The 21,456-nt window shown below is 36.3% G+C and overlaps 5 protein-coding genes across 10 annotated transcripts; 3 read left to right on the top strand and 2 right to left on the bottom strand.

The window, feature by feature from the left end:
• The first annotated feature begins 372 nt into the window (after positions 1-372).
• Positions 373-2,503, top strand: NELF-B (negative elongation factor B). Its single transcript, XM_014246932.3, has 4 exons — positions 373-618; positions 669-767; positions 820-2,019; positions 2,096-2,503. Exons 1-4 carry the CDS (start codon positions 496-498, stop codon positions 2,441-2,443), a joined length of 1,770 nt encoding a protein of 589 aa, XP_014102407.1. The 5' UTR covers positions 373-495; the 3' UTR covers positions 2,444-2,503.
• Positions 2,499-6,381, bottom strand: Hira (histone cell cycle regulator-like protein). Its single transcript, XM_014246924.3, has 10 exons — positions 6,147-6,381; positions 5,804-6,069; positions 4,948-5,742; positions 4,535-4,890; positions 4,319-4,474; positions 3,884-4,257; positions 3,670-3,815; positions 3,246-3,610; positions 2,950-3,166; positions 2,499-2,884 (listed from the first exon to the last, which is right to left on the bottom strand). The coding sequence occupies exons 1-10, from the start codon at positions 6,181-6,183 to the stop codon at positions 2,660-2,662; spliced, it is 2,937 nt and encodes a 978-aa protein (XP_014102399.1). The 5' UTR covers positions 6,184-6,381; the 3' UTR covers positions 2,499-2,659.
• A 540-nt stretch (positions 6,382-6,921) lies between these two features.
• Positions 6,922-8,951, top strand: LOC106626947 (uncharacterized). 2 transcript variants are annotated; one of them, XM_014246856.3, is made up of 4 exons: positions 6,922-7,251; positions 7,329-7,499; positions 7,623-8,250; positions 8,309-8,951. In XM_014246856.3, the coding sequence occupies exons 1-4, from the start codon at positions 7,239-7,241 to the stop codon at positions 8,787-8,789; spliced, it is 1,293 nt and encodes a 430-aa protein (XP_014102331.1). In that variant the 5' UTR covers positions 6,922-7,238; the 3' UTR covers positions 8,790-8,951. The 2 variants fall into 2 exon arrangements, with proteins under 2 accessions (XP_014102331.1, XP_014102330.1); XM_014246855.3 differs by having other exon boundaries at positions 6,924-7,251; positions 8,306-8,949.
• A 254-nt stretch (positions 8,952-9,205) lies between these two features.
• Positions 9,206-11,755, bottom strand: Pdp (pyruvate dehydrogenase [acetyl-transferring]-phosphatase 1-like protein, mitochondrial). Of its 5 annotated transcripts, none has more exons than XM_014247009.3 (7): positions 11,736-11,755; positions 11,237-11,470; positions 11,027-11,171; positions 10,806-10,975; positions 10,560-10,749; positions 9,939-10,506; positions 9,206-9,876 (listed from the first exon to the last, which is right to left on the bottom strand). In XM_014247009.3, exons 2-7 carry the CDS (start codon positions 11,369-11,371, stop codon positions 9,663-9,665), a joined length of 1,422 nt encoding a protein of 473 aa, XP_014102484.1. In that variant the 5' UTR covers positions 11,372-11,470; positions 11,736-11,755; the 3' UTR covers positions 9,206-9,662. The 5 variants fall into 5 exon arrangements, with proteins under 5 accessions (XP_014102484.1, XP_014102486.1, XP_036221391.1 ...); XM_014247011.3 differs by lacking the exon at positions 11,736-11,755 and adding an exon at positions 11,637-11,722; XM_036365498.2 differs by lacking the exon at positions 11,736-11,755 and adding an exon at positions 11,603-11,720.
• A 2,396-nt stretch (positions 11,756-14,151) lies between these two features.
• Positions 14,152-17,979, top strand: LOC106627035 (BTB/POZ domain-containing protein 7). The gene is made up of 4 exons (XM_070110501.1): positions 14,152-14,768; positions 14,832-15,743; positions 15,821-17,470; positions 17,547-17,979. The coding sequence occupies exons 1-4, from the start codon at positions 14,397-14,399 to the stop codon at positions 17,685-17,687; spliced, it is 3,075 nt and encodes a 1,024-aa protein (XP_069966602.1). The 5' UTR covers positions 14,152-14,396; the 3' UTR covers positions 17,688-17,979.
• The last annotated feature ends 3,477 nt before the right edge of the window (positions 17,980-21,456 follow it).

Below are 21,456 nucleotides of genomic sequence, written 5' to 3'. Positions count from 1 at the left end.
CAATCTCTATATGTTTCTTATGTTATCCCTTACCTTTATTATTACTTTTTTGTCGCATTCGTTCTTTACTTCGTCTCTACATTTGTTAGTATTATCAGAGAACGTACCCAAGAATGATAGCTAGATAATAGCGAAAACAATACATAATTGAATCATGGCCATTATTTTTCTTGCCCGCATTGTTATTTTTTGTTCATTGGCTTTGCAAATAGAATTTTCAATGACGCCTTCCAATGAAATATAGCGCTATACTTAAAGTTAAATTACTTAGATTAAAATAAAAATCAACTTATATTAAATTGGCCTATTTTCTCATGATGATTTCGTTGCTATTTTAAAAGCAGTCATTAAACATACTCAAAATTTTCAGTCTTAGTGAAATATCTGGCAACTACATTTTGCTAGTCTCTTATATTGTGATTTTTTGCGTTTAGAGTACATATAAATAATTATTTGTATATGACAGTATTTCATTAAGAACTATTAGAAATAACAATGTCAGTACCACCGAAATTTGCTGGCACCGGACTAGAGGAAGTGAATATTCCAGGTCAAGCATACCTAAGAGAAGCGCTTACATCGTGTACCGATCCTTTGAAGGCGATTGAAAGCTTTCAGGTATGTGTGTAAAATTCGACAACACTCGGAATAATTATTTTGGTTACTAGCTGGAAAATGGTGTACTATTGCCGTCTTTGCGTCCAATGCTGCCATTGCTTGACCTGCATGGGGTTCGCCGTTTGGACTTCCATACATCCCTAATGGAGGTGAGTAGTAACAAGATGTTGCTGGAGCGATAACAAGTAATTGTACTCATAGGAATTGCGTGAAAAACTTATTGCTCATATTAATGAATTAGGACAAAAGGATCCACGTGAACGCGATAAAAAATTGAGAGAATTGCTGATTAAAAGTTTTCCCGTTGTACGAGTTAAGGCGCTCCGGCCTGTAGTAATGGCAATTTTACGTAATACCCAACATATTGATGACAAGTATTTGCGAATACTGGTACGAGATCGCGAACTTTATTCGGATACGGATACAGAAGTAAAACGGCAAATTTGGCGGGATAACCAATCGCTGTTTGGTGATGAAGTGTCACCACTTCTGTCACAATATATTCGTGAAAAGGAGCATGTATTATTCGATCACACCAATTTGAACAATCTATTCTTTCATCCCTCGCCTAAGGTTCGACGACAGGGGGAAGTGGTGCAAAAATTGGCGAATATGATTGGGCAAAGCGTCAAACTGTACGACATGGTGTTGCAGTTTTTACGAACACTATTTTTGCGTACACGTAATGTTCATTATTGTACTCTTCGTGCTGAATTGTTGATGGCCCTGCATGACTTAGAGGTACAGGAAATCATATCAGTAGATCCCTGTCATAAATTCACTTGGTGCTTGGATGCCTGCATTCGGGAGAAAAATGTAGACATAAAAAGATCTCGTGAGTTGCAAGGTTTCCTAGATAACATAAAACGTGGTCAAGAGCAGGTTTTAGGTGATTTGTCTATGACTTTATGCGATCCATACGCCATCAATTTTCTGGCAACATCAGCAATAAAAATTTTACAGCATTTAATCAACAACGAAGGTCTACCCCGTGATAATACTATTCTCATTTTACTATTGCGTATGCTCGCTTTGGGATTGAGTGCATGGGTAATGATCGATTCGCAAGATTTTAAGGAACCAAAACTTGACTGTCAGGTTGTAACAAAGTTTCTGCCGGCGCTAATGTCTCTCATGGTAGATGATCAATGCCGCAGTTTGCATTCGAAACTACCTCCAGATGAGCGTGAATCAGCGCTTTGTACAATTGAACATTCAGGCCCAGCACCAGATGCAGTTGAGGCCTATATCCAGGAGAGCTCCGTAGCCAGTATATTGGCTATGTATTATACCTTGCACACGGCACGAGTAAAAGATCGAGTTGGTGTTTTACGAGCATTAGCTATACTATCGGCATGTAAGGACGATCGAGCATACGAAGATCCCTTTTTACATTCACTTGTAAGTTGTTACAAAGCACAAGCCCCTATGTATACATTTCACGAAGCATTTATGCGTTAAAATCTTGTGTTTTTAGATCGCTTTACTGATTCCAATGGCTGATGAATTTTCTGCTGAAGATTTCTGCACAACACTTTTTGATGAGTTTCTTTTCGTTGGATTGACTCGTGATAATGTTACACGACATATGTTAAAACTTTTGTGGTATGTGCACAATAAATTGCCTCCAGGAAGATTGACTACACTCATGAAAGCTATACAGCCTACAACAGGCCATAACGAGACAGTTCACAAATTGTATGAAACACTGCAGGAACGAATAGGTACAACCATTCATGAAGGCCCAATACCGGAGCAGCAAGAAGTGGATTTCGACTCGCCCTTAAAAAGTGTACCCACTCCAGGGCCGGCTTATATGCAGTAGCTTTTAGAACATTTTTATTATATACATTTTTTTAATAAAGTAACCAGACGACAGATTTAATGTTTGTTTCTATTTTTCTAAATTATATTTCTATATACAATAAAAAACGTCCACATGCCACATGTCGAAAAAAGCAATTAAAATACTATTAAATTTTTGGGCAGTCGTTAGTTTTTTTCTTGTATTAAACTTTTAATAACACTGGCATCTTAGAGCCTATATCGGAACACTATTCTCCTCTTGCTTCGAAGCACATGAATCCATCTCTGCATTTATTTGCGGCATTGCCATAACGGCGTCTGTATCCATACTTGCGTCAACAGTTCTCGCCTTGGAACAAAATTGGAACAGCTCATTGTATTCCATGAATAAGCGTTGCCATTTTATGTGCGTTTTAAGTACATCCAGTACATTTGCCAGCAGTTGGTGCTTTGGCACAGACTTTTATAATAAAACATGTATTAAAATATAATAAGTTGTCAACATTTGTAATATTTTAGTATTACCAGTATTTTGTGTTCCTGTGTTATGTTTAGTGGCGACGGGCCCAGCAAATCATCAAGTAGTAATCGTAAACGTTGTTCGGTTCCACTTATTGCCAGTTGATACGCGTACATATTGTACCAGAATATCAACTCGTGAGAGGAGTTGATGGCTTCCGATAGCATAATCTGATTCTCTATGAAGCTTATTTTTGCACTCGATTGCCAGTCATTTATATTCCTACAGGATGAGTTATCAATATTAATAATAACAGCAAAACGTTATATTATATAATATTTAATATTGTTTGATATCTTACATGTCTACAGATGTGCTCTTGGCAGCAAATGTGTTGGTTGCAGCTTGAGTCGAGATGAGTGGGTACGAAAAGTAATTTTTCTGAAAATCCTTAGGGATTGTTGTTTGTAGTCCATGTCGAATTATAGGATCTTTAGTGCTGAGTACAAGCCAAGATTGCAACTGCTCGGAATAAGAATACGCATTGCCATTGGAAAACAAAATCATCGGAACCCCGTCCTCCGTAATTACAAACTGTACAACAGTACCGAGTTTTCCTCCGATCTCATGACAGGTTACCGCTAAAAAAATTCGACGTTCCTCAATGTGCCAAATTCGCAAAATGCCGCAATCCGTCACAACACCAACTAAGCGACCGCTGGGACACTTCAATAATAGAGTTCCTTTATTCGTTATACAAAATATTTACTACAAATTATACTTACAAAGGCACACTGCACTGCCGCTGTGCTCAAACTTATGACCGGAAGCTTTGCTTTGCCCGTGTCCATATCAACTAATCGTAATGTTCCATCCAAACTGCATAACATAGCGTATTTATGGCAGAAATTCAAATTGACAATTGGGGAGCCTGTTCCGATGAAAAAACAATACATTTATAAAATTATTAACATTTTTATGAGTGTTAATTATACGTACCTACTAAAATTTCCCAAAGCTTCTCTATTTGTGTTGGTCTTACTATATTGTAACCAGTAACTTTGGCTAGCAAACCACTGCCAGCACTTAAGTACCCGTTGTGAACATGAACTCTGTGGTCTAAGGCAGTTTTTTGAAATTCACATTTTGTGTTTAGATTTATAACTAATTTGGGTCCAGTTGTGGAGGCTTGATATGGCTTAACTCCTGTAAGTAACGGATTAGTTGATATAGCTGATGTACCAGTATTCGAGTTTGCAGATGGTTTTGTAGTAACAATGAGCGGAAAAGTCTTCACTGAACTATTTTCGGCCTTCAGTGGCTGCAATTTGGCAGCCGATAATGTAGTTTTAATAAGCCGCGCATCCAAGCATCTGGAATGAAGTGTTCTATATAGCCAAATTCTGATCATACAATACATAACATGAAATATACATTTCTTGTGCTTCAGTTATCATAGGTTTTGCAAACGCGCCCATTTGTGATGGATTCATTTCGGTTGATGCTACCTCTGCTGGTGTTGTTAATGAATTGTTCGAATTCCAAGATTTTGCTGATTGCAAAGGGGTGTCGTGTTCGCTTTGTGATTCACTGTCAATTTAATGCAGACAAATAAGTTACGAATACAAAGTGTGTTTAGTTTCTACTTACGAGACATCTTGATTCAGTGCTACAAAGACTGGGGTAATTCGACGTTTGCCGTCTGCAGTTCGTGTTTCAGTTTGTTTTCTAAGTGCGTTAAAGTTGCTCGTTGTTTCTTCGCTTCCGCTTACATATAATGCAGAAGCAGATGCATCATTAAGTCCGTTCGAAGTTCCGATTGGCACTGTTGGTTGAGATATGATAGGATTATTGCTAGTGGGGTTTGCTGTAGGCAGTGTAGGAGCTTTCGGCTTTTCGTGCGCATCTTTGAGAAGTTCTGGATTTTCAATGAGTATGTCTGCTGTACTTGTGGATCCATTCTCAATAGTTACACTTTTGCCGTATGTTTTTTGGAACAATGAATTCTGGAAATACATTGTATATATGTATACGATTTACTAAACACCTTTAACTACACTAACCTTCTCTTCGTCTGAAACTGGTGTGCCCAATTCACTTTCAGAAAATTGTAAACAAGCAACTGTTCCATCACCGCTACATGCCATGAGAATGCATTTGGCTGGGCCCCAAGAAAGATCTAAAATACTGTCGCTAAATAAATCGTGTATAACTACTAAAGGGCGATTTAGAGCTGTCATCCATACTGACAGCGAACGATCTCTTGATCCCATCGCCATGCAACAGTACTGCAGTTTTCGGTCTGCGTTGGATGCCTGTCGTGTTAAAACCGTATCATGAAACCGAACACATGTTACGGCTTTTCTATGCCCTACAAAATCTTTGTCACATTTCCATCCTTCGCGTTCTATAATACGTGCTGTAGGACCCCCTCCGTTCATAGCATGTGCCGACACCAAATATAAACCGTCTGGGGACCAAGATAGTCGTAGTATGTGAGTCGTTCCACCGCAACCTTTAAATGGTTCCGTGATGGTGCTACTGCAGCTCCAATCACTTGTCTTCCACATTTTAACACTGCGATCATCACTTTGTGATGCCAAAAATTTGCCCAGAGGATCCCAAGCAACCCCCTTTACCAATCCAGAGTGTCCACGTAACGTAGTAACCATATTGGGAAATGACTGTACATCCCAGATTATAATGGTGTTGTCAATACTGCAGCTGGCTAACCATCGTTCATTAGGTGACCACGCCAAGTCTAGAACATCGCCAGAATGTGCGCGTAGAGTTGCTGCACATTTCCATGACTCTGCATTTTTTTGAAGACCGCCACTACCAAAAACTCCGCTGGGTCCCTATTTAGGTATTCTGAGTGCTTATAAAATATATTATGGCAGCTATTTTATTTGACAATACCTTGGACATTTTCCAAATCATAACTAATTTGTCATCCGAACCAGACGCTAGCATTTGCCCATTTGGTGACCAACGTACGCAATTTACGCAAGCCAAATGATTGTCCAATTGGCAAAGCATCTTTGGTACGCTTTCATCCTGCTCAATCTTTTCTGATAATACTGGCAGTAAATTCCATATCACAACACGTCCTGAATCCAGCCCTTGACCACCAGTAGCAAATTTGAGGCATTCCTGGTGTACATCGACGGAGAATATTGGCTTATCTTTAAGGGATATTTCACACAGAAAGAAAATTGATATTGAACTAAAAGCCATGTGACAGCGGTAAAAAAGGACTTACCGTCATGATGTACCCAGCTTGGTTTCAGTAGTTTCATTAAACCAAATAAATATAATTATATATTTTAGATATAAGCTTTTGGCAAAATCTATTCAATTCCAATGAACTTCTCAAAATTTAAACAATTTTACTGATACTAACTTTTTATTTTTAACTTCTTATCGTGTGTTATTTGTTCCACACATTTGTTTGTATTTTTGCGCTTTTTTGATTGTTGCCGGCAGAGAACTCATAAACTCGAGTGAATTTATAAGTTGTCAAATATAAGCGAAACCCTAATAGGTTTTCACATCAATGAACCCAGGAGGAAAATTTTTATTACGTAGAAACTCGACCATAATAATGAAAAATACAATGAAATATTATGAATGTTTACTCCAGACTGTATTTTCAGATTAATTACTTCAGATACCGTCATAATTATTGTTATTTTATAATTTTGAATATAAGTTTTCTAACAAAGAGCAGTTTTGCTAGAATAAGTGGCGGTAAAAACAAAATGTCTAAAGATTCCGTATTAAGTGGCTGATATATGATCTTTGGTATGTATGTAAGGGTTTTTAAAATACCTTATAAGTATAGGTCAGTTTTATATTTAAGAACATGAAACACATATTCATAATAAAAAATTCGTGGATGTTTTTGTTTTCATCAGTGCAGGTTTATTTGTACCCGAACCTTTTTTCTACGCACCCTTCGAACCTTTTCACATACTATTTTGACATCTTCTTCTAAATGAACTGTCAAAACTACTGCATTAGCTACAAGCACTGCTTTATTCACGTCACCATCGGACATATGCACATTTGACAAATAAGAGAGATTCACTCCAAGTTTTGTGGCTACGGTTGAATATTGTAATTTATGATTAAAACTATTGTGTTGAAGTTTCATACATAAAGAATAAACAAAAGTGTTACTTATAACTGAGAGACTTTGGTGCAATTTGAATGAAAACGGACGGAAGTTGTGTGGTGACCAACTCGCAACAAAGTCAGCGAGTACCGAGTGGCTACATTGCATTGGCGAGGAAAATTTAAAACCGATAAACCAAGAAGCTATTTAAATAAAAACCGGATCCCGACTTGCAAAATGCAAACTATTAGTGAGAAATATAATCCAAGCCTTTGAAAAGATTTCCCACAAGAATAAATCTATGTTATCTGTTATTGTCAATTTTAGAACGTGAGCGTAAACGCTATCAAAAGGATACGGCACCCGCAGATGATATAATAACATTAATACATTTGGTACGTCAGAATCCTGCGCTATATAATTATAAATTAGAGCCTAATCAAAGACGGCGTATTGATGTATTAAATGGTTGGGCTGAAATAGCGGCGAAAATTGGTAGTAAGTAGTATAATCAAATTACCATCGTATGCTAGACTTTGCAAGCGAAACTTTATTCGTTGTGATGTTGAGATGGTGATAACAATCTTTTTTTCTAAATAAGATATATTCTTTTCATTTTAGACAGATACACTGTAGAAGAGTGTCGGCGTAAGTGGAAAAATTTAAGGGATACTTACCACCAATACCGACTTCGTAAACCAAAACCTGGCGATGGTTTATCAAAATGGCGTTACGCCAAAGAATTAGAATTCTTGTCGAGTATATATCAGCCAAAATTGAAATCACAACGCCATCAAAATTACATGATGGACACACAACGTTCGGATTTGCATGACCTTGGTGGACCCACCGTAGCAACACGATTAAAAGAAGACCATAACGACGGCGGAATTGTGCACCATTCGAATCCGGCCATAACCTTAGTGAATGACGATGAGGCATTCATACTTACCACTTATGAAGAGAGTGTCACAGATGACGTTACAACTATTGATCATGGTGGCCATGATGACCCAAGTATATCTTCTCATATGGAGTTGACTCACGACGATGACGATGTTGAAGATGTACAAGAAATAGTTAAAAACGAACACGGTTCGTCATTAGACGATGCAACTGGGACCGAAGTACATTACGAGGAAGTTTGCATGTATGAAGAGGCAGGGAATGGGCCTAGTGTCGATTGCGAAACCATTATTGGCTCAGGGGGCGTAGTGCGCAGCTCGTCAACGGATTCAAAAAATTTTGCGTATGAGAAATATACCTTTTGCATTAATATTTTTGTAAAAAAGATTTCTTTTTAGAAGTACACACCATCACCATCACACGCACTCTACTGCTGATTCATTCACCTATTCTATGAATGATTTTTGCATAGAGTCTATACCCCATTTACCCAGTACAAGTGGTGGTGGAGGTGAAAGTGGTAGCGGCAGCAGTAGTAGTAGTGTAATTGGTGGCGCGAAATTAAAGAATTTGACTACTTCAACAATTGTCACAACTCCCGTTGTAGTGAGCAGTAGCTCTAACAACCCAAATGTGGTCCAACAACAAACGGCAAATTCATCCATTTTACAGTTACAGTCTCCCACATCTATGATGTATAATGGACAATCGCGCGAGGAATTGGATTTGTTTTTTGCTTTTCTCAAACAAAAGATGCAACGTTTTTCAAAGGAGGAAATAACTTTGATGCAAGTCGAATTTCTGAATTGTGTTCAGAAACATGAAGCTGAACGCAAATATAACGGAGGTGGTAGCGGAGATGCAACAATATTACATCAATAAGCTGAAATTGAATTTATTATAAATTTAAAATTTATATGGTATATCCAACATTGTTTGTAATTAAGAATTGTAAATGTTTTGTGTATTTAATGCGCATCATAATGCTTCTGAATAATATGAAAACCTAATGAATAAATGTATTTAACAACACATATAATATAATATATCATTTAAGTACAATTATAAATGAAAAAGTGTACTACACATGTGTAGTAACTCAACTATAATGCAAACATCGTGAGGTAAAAGAGCAACTTTTCTTGTTGATATACTCGTATATTGTTAAAGCTGTCTGTTGTTACCAGAAAAGTATAATAAATCCATATTACGTATACGGATTCGTTTTGAAAAAAGTTAGTGTAACAACTGTCGGGATTTGAAAATAATGCAGGATCGAAATCAAATCTATGTGTGAATTTAAATAGATCTCCATTTATTTATAGTTTCAAATTTGAATATCCATTTTCGATGAACAATAACCAAAACTGGACCGCTCCGCATTCACAATTGAACTTAAAAACTAAAACAATGAATTTAAAAATTGCAAGACATATTACAATTTATGTTAAAAAAAGTCAGTTTTCGTCAACGAAAAGCGAGCAAATTAGTAGTGATATTCAACGACTATGACTAAAAACTACGCTATTATAAAGAAATGTACAAGGAACATGAATTTCTTATATTCAACCTTTAACAAATGATTCTAACACGTAAATAAATAATTATGATTATCTATTTACACTCAACCAAAATATAGTATATATTAATATACTTATATAGTGGTATGAAGGAGGAATAATAATGGCGAAATTTTCGGCTAATTTGACTGCATTGAGGTAAAGTTTAGTTTGCAGACTTTCTACATAGTATACTCTATGTATTTTCATTGAGTTTTGTTATGTATTCCGTATTAAAATATACTACTGTAATCGTAATGTCATCTCGATACAAACGCACCACATCTTGCGGCAACGAAAGATAGTAAGCAATTTTTGAATGTTCAATGCCGTAATCGGTGCCCCCTAAAGCATTACGTATTAAATGTGTTGCGGAATTCTGATCCAGTGGTTTCCTTGCACGTCCAGCTCTGATAAAATATTAATAAAATTCATTAAATTAAATCAAATATTTCTTAAATTTAGCACATACTTTCGTTCTGCCAACAATTTGGATACGTCCAGCAATGTGACTTCGCCAGGTGGTAACCTCATTGGTTCCAGTACCTTTTTGGAATTTAAATGTTCGCCAACTAGACCTACAACTTGGGATGGTGTTAAAAAATCCCACAAACCATCGCTAGCTATAACCAAAAATTTATCGCTGGGTCCTAGTACATGCTGCTGTACTTCTGGTAGCGCCGTAAGATAAGGTGGTGTGTAATAATGCTCCGGCACTGCGTGCTCCCCAAAAGTAGGTAAAACATATTTATTCATTATTTCGTTACTCCATTTGTAACGGAAGTCTCCAAGGGCTCGTAAAGGTGCTAATTGACCCAATAAACGCTCATTACGTATAGCGGTGTCATGCTCCCCTTTGGGATGTTCTTCTAAAATGCGTTGTACTTCCTTAAGATTGTCGGCGTTGTGTTCGTTGTTTAATTTTTTAGATTGCCATTGCCCGGTTTCAGGACATTGTATACCCAAGACTGCGCCGCAATCACCAGTGCTGGCTACATGCAAATTTAGATGATCAATATGAGCTACACAAGCCACAGCTCCTAAAAGTAAAAATGTATTACCAATTTCAATTCAAAATATTATATATATTTACCTGACATTGCTACCGACATTGTGCGCATATTTGTGTATTTTAAAGCTTCTCTTGATAAGTCATCATCTAACCGCATAAAGGCGTTACTTATTTCAAATGCGACATTTTGTGCTGCCTGTCCAGAAATAGTTTGTACATATTCCCTAAAGCTATTTTCGTAAATATTTTTTATTTCGGAGACGAAATCCGCCTGTTCACCAAAAAATATTATAATTAATAATTTCGTAAAATTTGAACGAAATTTACCTTATCATTATGGCATCTTAAAAAAGATTGACTGTTGTAATCTTTGGTTATAACTTCATTTAGTGTTCCTCTGTCGATGGTCCCTGCCGCCACATATCGCAGCAAGCGTTTGGAAATAACTTGAGAGCAGGCGGGTCCACCATGGCCGTCAAATACTCCACATATGAAACCTTTAATAATAACTTTTAATTGATAACAATAATATTATGCAAAAGACTGACCATTTTTGTGTAAAAATGTGGCTTCGGTACGGGAATCTTCACAAGGTCTATTCGAACTTAATTGATTGGATTCATAGCTACGTACTATGCTGTCATCTTCAGCAAATGTTTGAATGTATTCGTTTTCTCTCAAAATTAAGTTGATCTAAATGGATATAACATATTATTATATATCTGCATACATTATTTGTATGTCGTAAGCTAAATTACATCGTACGGCGAAAGGTTTGGCAGCTGGGCTTCTTGGCGGATTGTAATTCGAAAATGACGTATCGCACCTCCAACATTGGAACAGTTGCCTTGTCGTATACAGACGACACTGTTACGAAGAAGGAGTGTTAGCATCGAAAATTTACTGTATAATGCTGGATGAGTGCAACTACCAAGTACAAACAATTGTTTAGCCTAAATGTATGGAACCTTCTTTTTTTCGCCAATAATAGCCTATGTTCAGAATAAACAAACAAAACAAAATAATAATAAATTAGAAAATTGTTTCTCTTGTTGATGAAGTTGGCAGAACGGTTTCACCATTAGCTTGGTGAATTTAAATATTATAATTATTATACACTTAACACAATATTAAACCAATGATATTGTTAATAAGTACATAGTCTTTAAATTGAAACTTTGTATATTTATTGAATTTCTATATAAAAAACAAAATGCCCCTAAAAGGAATTTGTTTCTTTCATAATTTCGACATTACCATATGAAAAATCTAGTTGCCACATTAAATTTTTTGGAGAATATTTTTATTGTTGCCATCCTAATCACTTCCACACTTTTCTACTACCGTACTCTCACTTTTCGAACTTGAAATCCATCTTGATATCAATTTTCTCATTCAAGTCGAGTGGCAAGTGAACGATCAAGTTTGAACAGCTGATCACATAGTTTTGCAAACATATCGCAGTAATTGTTGGGAATATGAATATGTCATTATATTCACAGTCTGATGTCAAAATACAAATACATAAATCCATTTTCAAGACTTTTAAGCGGTTTTTATGACAACGGCATTTTGGAACTATTATTGACTATAAAGTTGCTTGCAGCATACGTCACTGCTGTCAATTTAAATAAATAGTGACAAGTAGTTTGTGTGATCAACTTGAAAGCAAATTCTTGATTGTGTAACTGCAGCGTTAATCAATAAAGAATTCTGGTATATGGCGATCATATATCTACTATTTAATGTACGTCTATCTAATTTGAATAAAATTTTAAATTTTCCAGGACAAATCGAAATCTGAGATACCAAAGTTGTAATAAGCAATTAAGGTAAAGAATGATTATTAAGTATTTAATTATTTTATTCTTTTGACTACTATTTTAGATTTGCAAGGTTAACCATTGTAGGAAAATATATAAAAACTAAATATATAAATTCATGAAGCGTCTGTGTACCGCCTTACTGTATAAAAATTGTAATAGAGTTGTGTGTACACCTGTTCTGTCATAATTTTTTGAGGGTGTTTACGCGTATTCTTCTTCATACAATCAGAGAGATTTTTCAACGCAGAGAACGAAAATTGTAGAAAGGAAAAAATGAAATTCGATTGAAAAATTATAAAAATGCACGTATAATATGAGTGAAAATGTTTTGTCTAATAGAAATTATTTAGTGTACATTTTAAATATTTTTTGTTATAATGTGAAAAATACGTAATGAGAAAATTATTACCAATTGCCGTCGTGGTTTGAGCTTCGTTCGCTTCTTCTTCGTTGTCTACGTCTGCTTTGTGCTAGATATTTTTATTTCTATCACTAGCTAAATTTCCACCAATTTTCCTTCAATACTTCAAGCAAAAAACAGAGGAAAAGTCATATTTTATAAACATTAAAAAAGTTACGAGTGAAATAGATTTCTTAAATGGGAATGTTATACAAATGAAAAGAACTTGAGATTGTGTGTTTTTGTTGTCGCGCTATGAAGGAAGCTAAACAGTTTTCGCTGTGTTGGGTGGAATAGATTGTTAATTTCCATTTCATTAACATATCGGAGTAAAGACGAATATACATTTGTATTAAATGTAGAGCCAACAGCTGCATTCGCAGACAGCGAGTAAAGCAGCAATAGCAGAGTGCGAAGGCATTTCAACAGCATTAAAAGAAGCAACGGGATTACAGGTAAATTGGAAGAGAGCACAAGTGTTGTTCATATGTAGACATTTGAAATATACTATGTGTGTGTGTTTGGGATTGTTTGGTAAGTTTGCTGCATATGTTTCGATTTAAAAATCATCACAAAATACACAAACGGAACGTCTAAAACTGCATTTTCTTACTACATAAATTACACAGTTATACAAAAAAGATTAAAAAGAATGTGTTCAAGAAGAGGCAAAAGCAAAGTTACAAGTACTGGCTTGTAAATAAGTGAAAGCTAAAGTTTGAGCTATCCTATAATACTAGAGTGCCATCTTATCTTCACAATAGTTATATTTGAGATTATTTATGAGATGTTGATACTACAGATAGTAAGATAGCTGTCTAACAAAACTTCAAAATAGCTTAGTATATACATATTAGTAAGCACTCAACAACATTTTGGGTATGAGTGCGTATATGGGCGAACTACATTTGACCTTATGTATATGGCATACCTTTAAATCCACGAATAGTTTTAAAATACTATCTTTTAATTGGCTTACTACTTATGTAATTTTAGTTTTTTGTAAATTATAATATCTATATTGTGAGTACATGTATATATATATATAATATACATATTTATATAAATAAAATAGTTCAGATATGAAACGTACGAATGGATCATATAAATTAAGTAATAAGTAACTAATTGTGATTAACCCAAGTATACTTGTAATGCTGCCAATTGGTTAAGTATTTTGGGATATCTTAATCTTACATACGTTGTTTAGTTTTTGCTGACCAAAAACTATGAAGCACTAATTTCTAATTGCTTAGATAGATACACACACATATGCACTACATACTTGTATTTATGTATGTGCAATGATCAGTAGTCGCTTAACGCTTACGCTTTTGTTATATTTCCTGTAATCATAATTACATAAGATAATTCTTCTGGCCAATCATACCATGGAGGCAGCAACTCTCAAAACAATATATACGCTAGATTTAATATTACTATTACATATTCTTTTTTTTCGTTTCAGACAACTTGATTTTAGGTTTTTATCATTATGTTAATTTAAAAGAAAGACGTCTTGTGTAAATATTCAGCAGATACCATTCACAACTTTTTATTTGCATGTGCATAAGGTAGTGGATATTTGTGAAGTATTTGTTGTTTGGTGCATTTTACGTCACCTCTAGGACGTGGTTCATGAAAATCTATTTATCGCAAATTGTTTTCCACTCCGCTTGATTGCTGATAAAAATGGGCGCAACCGCTTCGACCAGCGGTTACCAAATGCCAGCCACAAGCAGCAATGGTGGAGGTAGTTCTGGCTTGTTGCTGCCTTCTTCAGCCGCATTGACAGCCGGTGCTTCTGGCAGTGGTGGTGGTCCCGGTGGCAATTCCTCGCTTATGGGCGCAGCAGGCGTTGGTGTTCCCCACTTTCGGGAGCAGCGTCGTAAGCGAGTGACGGGTTTCGCAACGTTAAAACGGAAATTCATACGTCGGCGACGTTCTTCAAAAGCCTGTGATCATGCGCGTGTTTTGCGCGATTTCGTATCCGACTGGACCCCGTTGGAACTTGCAGCGTTATGTGAAGAGTATGAGGCATTGGCTGCACTAAGGGATCTATCGGTAGTACAAAATAGCATTACAATGCCACCTTTTATGGTATTAATTATTTGTCCTTAATTTTAGGTACAAGCGGAACTGGCGCGTCCACCTGCGACAACATTTAAACAAGATTTGGCGGCAATTTATGAAATGAAAACTTGTACAGACTGTGATTTGGTCTTTCGTGGATCTATTTTTCCAGTGCATCGATCCATACTCTCATCACGATGCTCGTATTTCAGGGATTTACTAGCGGGATGTCCAGGCTTTGGTGCACGCATTTGTCTTGAATTGCCAACTTCGCCCATCGATGTTCAGATGTTCTCATCGCTATTACGTTTCCTGTATACGGGTGATCTTTGTCCACATGATCCAACCATTGACATAAATCTGTTGCGACAGTTGAGTGATGACTTCGGTACACCGAATCCTCTGGAACATGATCTTCGGTATTTGCTCGAGACAGGCGATTATGCCGATGCGGCTTTAGTGTTCACAGTGGAGGGCAACGATTATCATCGACCCGATTCTGGTAGCTCTGAGTATGGCTTTAGACCTAAACTGGAACTGCCCTGCCATAAGGCGATCCTTAGTGCTCGTTCACCGTTCTTTCGGAATCTAATCGCACGTCGGACGCGAAATATTGATGAGTACACCGAACGTGCATTGCACGTTCCAACGAGGATTGTGCTTGATGAGACGGTGATACCGAAACGATACGCGCGAGTGTTGTTACATGCTATCTACCTGGACACAGTCGATTTGACGCTAATCTTACGTGGTGCTGGTTCTGGTAATTCGGCGGGATCGCTGGGTGAAGTACATGCGTTGACGAATACGGGACGTGCGCGACCTACGCCACTGGAGGAGGCTATGGAGCTGTACCAAATTGGAAGGTTTCTCGAATTGGATATTTTAGCACAAGGTTGCGAAGACTTGATACTTGAATGGCTAACATTAGACACGCTGCCCACAGTGCTTAGGTGGGGCTCACAGGTCAGTAAATAGTAAATCGATATAATAATAAATAAACATTTAAGTTGAAATAATTAATTTTTCATTACTTTATACAGCCTCATGGTTCGGCTTGGGTTTATCGGCAAGCATGCCAATATCTGCGAGAAGAATTTTCAGCCGTTATTGCGTCACCGGTGCTGCATCAGCTCGATAAGTCGCAGTTAATACATGTGTTGCAGAGCAATTTTTTGCAGGCGTCAGAATTAGAGGTTCTGCAGGCTGTTCTTAAATGGGGAGAGCAAGAACTGATAAGACGCATGGAGGATCGTGAACCAAATATCGTGTCACATACGGCACATTCTGTGACAAGAAAAGGCGTGAAAAAACGAGACCTTAGTGATGTCGAATTGCGAGAAATTCTTTCAGAACTGCTGCCATTAGTTCGTATGGATCACGTTTTGCCACCCAATAGTGAAGTACTTGCGCAAGCTATTCGTCGCGGTCTTGTAAGTACGCCACCTTCGCACATGATTAGTGACGATCGGGAAAATTTGCGTGTTAACGCCTGGATTCGGGGAGGAAAAAACCAGGGTCTCTTCGTGCGGCCGCGTCTTTTCATGCCGTATTTTGAAGAAGTGAAAGTATTGCTTGAAGATCGAATGGCATCATCTCATCATCAGGCAGAGTTGATGCGAATGCGGCGATCTCGACATCTGCCCGACATTCCCGACACATTATACATGGTGTCTCGTATAAGTGCAGCTAAAAAACCCAACGTACCTACAGCGGCTGCGGTGACAGGCAAAGAGAGTGTTAACATATTAGCTGCAGCAGCCGCCATACCGCCCCCCGACACACAAACTTTGGCAGCGTTGCTCAAACGCGAACATAAGTTACATCAATCACCGATGTGTCAACGTGCACTGCTTTTGCCGCTTTCATCGAAACATGAAATCGACCGACAGATTCGCTTGCGAGTAGTCCGTGAGTTTAATCTGCCCGATGCAGTCTCAGATTTGCTTGAAACGTCATTGCTTAGCAAACAGAATGCTGCAAATGCAGCAGCTGCGTCAGCTGCAGGAACAACTGTTTCTGAAGACACCGGCATAACATCAACCACTCAAACTGATCCGGCACTTATCGAAGATGATGATCAAACGCCGCCACCTTCTCCGGCGGCTGCAGGATCCGTGCCTCGACTTACCGTAGCCGGTGGATATCTTTCGACGTCAGTGGGCTCATCGGCTGCTTCTTCCACTTGTGGTGGTGATGGTATACAACCATGTTACAGTCGTAATTTAACATTTCCAAGACAGCACCCGGGCGGCTTGCTGGGTCTGGGAAGTAGCGTTGGTATGGGTATGCTAACAAATGTCGGTGTTGGTGGTAGCGGAGCTCTTCAAGCGAATTATGCACGACTCTCAGCCTCGGTACATCATCGAAACGATTTGCCGGCGTTAATAACGGAAGGAGATTATCGTTTTCCCCACGGTAGTGCGTTGGGCATTAACATTGGAGCTGAGGGCGGTGGTGGTGCGGTAGGATGTGGGGATGGTGGCAACGGTGGTCATTTGTCGGACATGATGCCGGATGTAGCAATGGCAACAGCGTCATTGGGTCAACTGCATTTGGCGAATAACTCCAATAACAGCAATAGTGGAGATATGCATGAAAGTCTACAACTCGACTTGGGAGACGGATCGAGTCACATAATGGGAGGTGGGGCACCTGGTGCTGTTGTACCGATGGGATTGCGGGGCATGCAAGTAATATTAATGAATAGCTTACATATTTTAATTATACTAAATGAATTACACCTTTTTTTTATATCTTTTTTTTTAGCACCAACTGCCACCCAGCAATTATCACCACTTCATGCAACGCTCAAATTCACCATTCGACATGCTAAGACAAGGTCAACATTCACCAGCACCACATCCACCACCTGGGACATACAATTCAGGGCCGCCCAGATTCTTATAGAGTTTGCGAGTGGCCCCCGATCAGGGCCTTTATTTTAGCATGCCTTTTTGAGGAACACAAGAAATTGAATCCAAAATTACGTAGCGGGCATTATTTTATGTCACGTCAAAACTGTGCATATTGAGGCTTGCATCCGGAATAAGGAACGTTTACGCATTTTCCGTTTCAACACGAAATTATGTGGGGTGCTATAAGCTAAGCGTGTGTTCACCTGCTATGTAAAACGTTATGATAAGTGGAAAAGTTTCCTTATGCTCAGTTTCGGTGTGCTTGGTTGTTTGTTTTTTTTATTTTTATTTTTTTTAGAGAAAAAGCTGCGAAAATGACCGGACCAAACCCCAACATACATATGTACTTATCGCTATGTGGAAAGATATATACTCTAGTGTTCACTTCTTTAACTGTATACCTATGAATCTGTCATACTTTATCTATATTTTTGTTTTTCACAATTCCACTAAAAAATTTTGTTATCCCTTCTGCTTCTTCGTGTTTGTTTATTTTTAGTACAACTAGATACTATCTCGTTGGACAACAAAGTAGCGTACAACAAATTTTTGCATTTCCAAATATTATATAATTTTGTTTATATTTGCACTCACTTGAGCTAAGACCTTTGCCAAAAATTTTGAAATATTAAAGGATAGTTTATTGTTAGCTGAAAAAATATATTGTCACTATCGCAAAAAACAAAACAGCTCGATTCTCAATTACACGCTCCAATAGAGGTAAAATCGTGCATTTCCAGAAAATCATATTTTTTCTGAGAGAAGATGGTTTTCGGTTTCGGTCCAGTTAGGCAGACTTGAGTACTCCAAGAAAAGACCAATCATACAATCCAATAAGTTTGAAAAATATCAAAAGTTACTAGAAAGTTTGCTTCGTATGTGGGAAACAGTTTAAAAATATAAAGACTTCTTAAAAGTGCTAGCCAAATAAATAATTTCACGGTCTCATTTATCTCATATTTCACAGAAATAAATTCTTCATGAAATCTCATACTAAGTGCGCTATTGGGGTGTCCAAATCAAAATGTTACACCTCTATACTTTATGAACCGAGTTCCTTTACTTATGCTGAACTATGCTTTATTTTCGCCTTTGCTTTATATTAGCCTGTACAAATGTTCGATTTGTATTTCATTCTTGAAAAGTGCACTATATCTTTGCCCATGGCTGTATAGGTTACAGCACTCGAAATTCAAAAAAAAAACGCTAAAATAAGGGACGCACATAAAATGGAGTGAAGATTAAAAACAACACACTCGCACATTAAAAAATTAATCTAAGTTTAGTCGACTTCAAACGGCGAACGTAGTAAGCAGCGAAAAGGTGCTTACTGCACCTTTTTATATTGTAAAGTACTGTAAAATGCGCAAATGTGAAAGAAAGAGTTCGTCTAAAGTAGCGATCAAACCAATATTTAAAATAATTAATGAGTAATTAATGAGAATTAAAAATTAAATATTAAAAAAAAAGAAAATAGTGTAGGGGTTAAAAGTGACTTGTGGATATATGTACATAATAGATACATATAAAATATCTGAGCGGGCGTATACACTCACGAAAATTATTTACTTACAATTATTATTATACGTATAATTGTATAAATTACATTAAATTATATATATATATATGATGAACTAGATAAATATGTTAATTTTAAGCAAATAATACACAATTTGTTTCGAGAGGTGCGTGTGAGTTATATAACTTTGGATCCTGCTGAAAATTTAGCAGTGATCTGCATATAGATTAGAAAAAAAACACAAAAAAACATTCTAAAAAGTTTCGATAAAGAATTATTACAAATTTATCTTAAAAATGTGACAATTTCGAATGGTTTATTTTAGCTTATGCGTTAATAACACACACTCTTTGTGAGCCAGATAAGAAAACTAAAATTAATATTTAAATATGTGGAGTCAAACTCACACTAAATTTATTTAGAATTTTTCATTGCATTTTTTTGCGATTTCCCTCTGAATCTACCTATTATTTATAAATATAAATCTAAGAATACATTCGAATATTTGATCAAATGTTTCCTTGAAGGTACAATATAATTTTTGTGCTAATATATTTAAGCAAACCAACTGATTTTATATATTGCTGTAAGTCCTCGATTAGAATAATTTCGAATAATAAAAATTATTATCGCCAAACTGACTGCAGTTCTTTCATAAAGATTTACTGTCCTGTTGGATACTTTTTATATGGTTATGTTTACTGCGTCCTATAGGAACTTGTCTTATTATTAATTATGAAGGCATCTACCTATTTATATACATATGTATGTATATACACACGTACCTATGGAAGAATATTCTCATTTCATCTACACACATGCATATGTATGCATGTGTATGTAATAGCTAATTCAGTTTTGACTATTTCATTATTTTTGAAGGTTAGGAGATTTCCATTTCTTCGTGTTAGGCACAACCTTCTTTTCAATGTACCTACTAAATAAGTTATACTTGTAATAATGCAGTGAAGCCTAATTTAATTTCATAAAATATATTTATTACATTTCTTATAATAGGTAAACAATTCGATTATCTAAATATACACACATACATATATGCTACATATGTTTAAATTTAAAATTGTAATTTATATTAAAATAATGCAAAAATTCGCAATGTTACGAAAATTTATAAGCGCAAAGCAAGCAAAATCTCTAATCCTAACATGGAATAGTCTAAAAAGCAAAATAAACAAACAAAAATAAAAATATTAAAATACAAAATATATATAAAGGCGCTAAATATGGAGTACTTTTAGCATATAAATATTGTATTAAAAAATTATATACATATATAAATATATGAAATTATAATTGCATTAATAAAAATAAAGAAAATAAAAAAGAACACGGAATATCGTTTAAGAAATGTTGTATTTGAAGAGAAAAAATAATAAAACAACAAAATGTACAAAAAATATACTGTCCTGAGTTCTTTAACAAAAATGAAGCAGACGAAGAGTGTTAGAACAAATGAAAATGTAAGTTGAATGCACAAATCTAAATCTTATACAAGTATGCTTAATAGCCTCCAGCGATGCATGTCCATTTGGTGTGTACCAGAAAATCCAGAAATTGTGTGCGTAGGTGAGAGTCGGTGTCAAGGTATGTATTTGCAATTGGATATATTCGGTCAACAAACGGGATGACCATAAGTATTTCAAGCCAATAAATCAAAACGGCATCTTTCGGCAATTATTTGGAAACAAGTTTAAAAGCTCGAAATTAACAATTGAGTTGCCTCAATTGCTTGTCACATATTTTTCGTAAGTTGTTATAGTATACCATATATTTTAATATAATTGCGTACCCTTTCGATTGTCCAAAACGCCAGCTAAGAGCCGAACATTTAAAATGAAACGAGCAAAGTATTTAAATTATCAACATCAGAAACAAATCAATTTTACTTTTCAATTCAAATACTGAATACTACTTACTTTAATTTCCTGATAATTTAGGTTTAGGTTTAATTTTACGACGTGTAAATTCAAGGTTGCAGTTTTACTTCTGTTGGTTGTTGAACGAAAGGAAGAAGGGAAGAAATATTAACCAATTAAGTAAACTTTTGCGGCAAAAGCGATTCACAAATGCTACATATATACTTTCAACAGCAATTACTTTCATGTCATTGCCAGTGACAAGTTGGCTAAGATCATCAGATTAGAGAGTGTTCACATACTCGGAAAAATTGAAAAAGCGCTGCATGGTTGTTCCTTTTAAAATTTTCAGTAAAGAATAACTG

Source organism: Bactrocera oleae, chromosome 5 (assembly GCF_042242935.1).
Source record: "Bactrocera oleae isolate idBacOlea1 chromosome 5, idBacOlea1, whole genome shotgun sequence".
NCBI classification, from domain to species: Eukaryota; Metazoa; Arthropoda; class Insecta; order Diptera; family Tephritidae; genus Bactrocera; species Bactrocera oleae.
The sequence above is the reverse complement of the archived record's forward strand: the minus strand, read 5'-3'. Positions and strand labels throughout refer to the sequence as shown.

Coding starts and splice junctions, on each gene's coding strand:
- LOC106626947 (XM_014246855.3), top strand. Junction 7,500..7,622: donor AATAGCGGCGAAAATTGGTA/GTAAGTAGTATA, acceptor TTTTCATTTTAG/ACAGATACACTGTAGAAGAG. Junction 8,251..8,305: donor ACGGATTCAAAAAATTTTGC/GTATGAGAAATA, acceptor ATTTCTTTTTAG/AAGTACACACCATCACCATC.
- NELF-B (XM_014246932.3), top strand. CDS start 496: ATGTCAGTACCACCGAAATTTGCTGGCACCGGACTAGAGGAAGTGAAT. Junction 619..668: donor AGGCGATTGAAAGCTTTCAG/GTATGTGTGTAA, acceptor TTTGGTTACTAG/CTGGAAAATGGTGTACTATT. Junction 2,020..2,095: donor ATCCCTTTTTACATTCACTT/GTAAGTTGTTAC, acceptor TTGTGTTTTTAG/ATCGCTTTACTGATTCCAAT.
- Hira (XM_014246924.3), bottom strand. CDS start 6,183: ATGAAACTACTGAAACCAAGCTGGGTACATCATGACG. Junction 5,743..5,803: donor TGATTTGGAAAATGTCCAAG/GTATTGTCAAAT, acceptor ATACCTAAATAG/GGACCCAGCGGAGTTTTTGG. Junction 4,891..4,947: donor CAGTTTCAGACGAAGAGAAG/GTTAGTGTAGTT, acceptor ATGTATTTCCAG/AATTCATTGTTCCAAAAAAC.
- LOC106627035 (XM_070110501.1), top strand. CDS start 14,397: ATGGGCGCAACCGCTTCGACCAGCGGTTACCAAATGCCAGCCACAAGC. Junction 14,769..14,831: donor CTGCACTAAGGGATCTATCG/GTAGTACAAAAT, acceptor CCTTAATTTTAG/GTACAAGCGGAACTGGCGCG. Junction 17,471..17,546: donor TGGGATTGCGGGGCATGCAA/GTAATATTAATG, acceptor CTTTTTTTTTAG/CACCAACTGCCACCCAGCAA.
- Pdp (XM_014247009.3), bottom strand. CDS start 11,371: ATGCTAACACTCCTTCTTCGTAACAGTGTCGTCTGTATACGACAAGGC. Junction 11,172..11,236: donor CAAACCTTTCGCCGTACGAT/GTAATTTAGCTT, acceptor ATATCCATTTAG/ATCAACTTAATTTTGAGAGA. Junction 10,750..10,805: donor TAAGATGCCATAATGATAAG/GTAAATTTCGTT, acceptor TTTGGTGAACAG/GCGGATTTCGTCTCCGAAAT.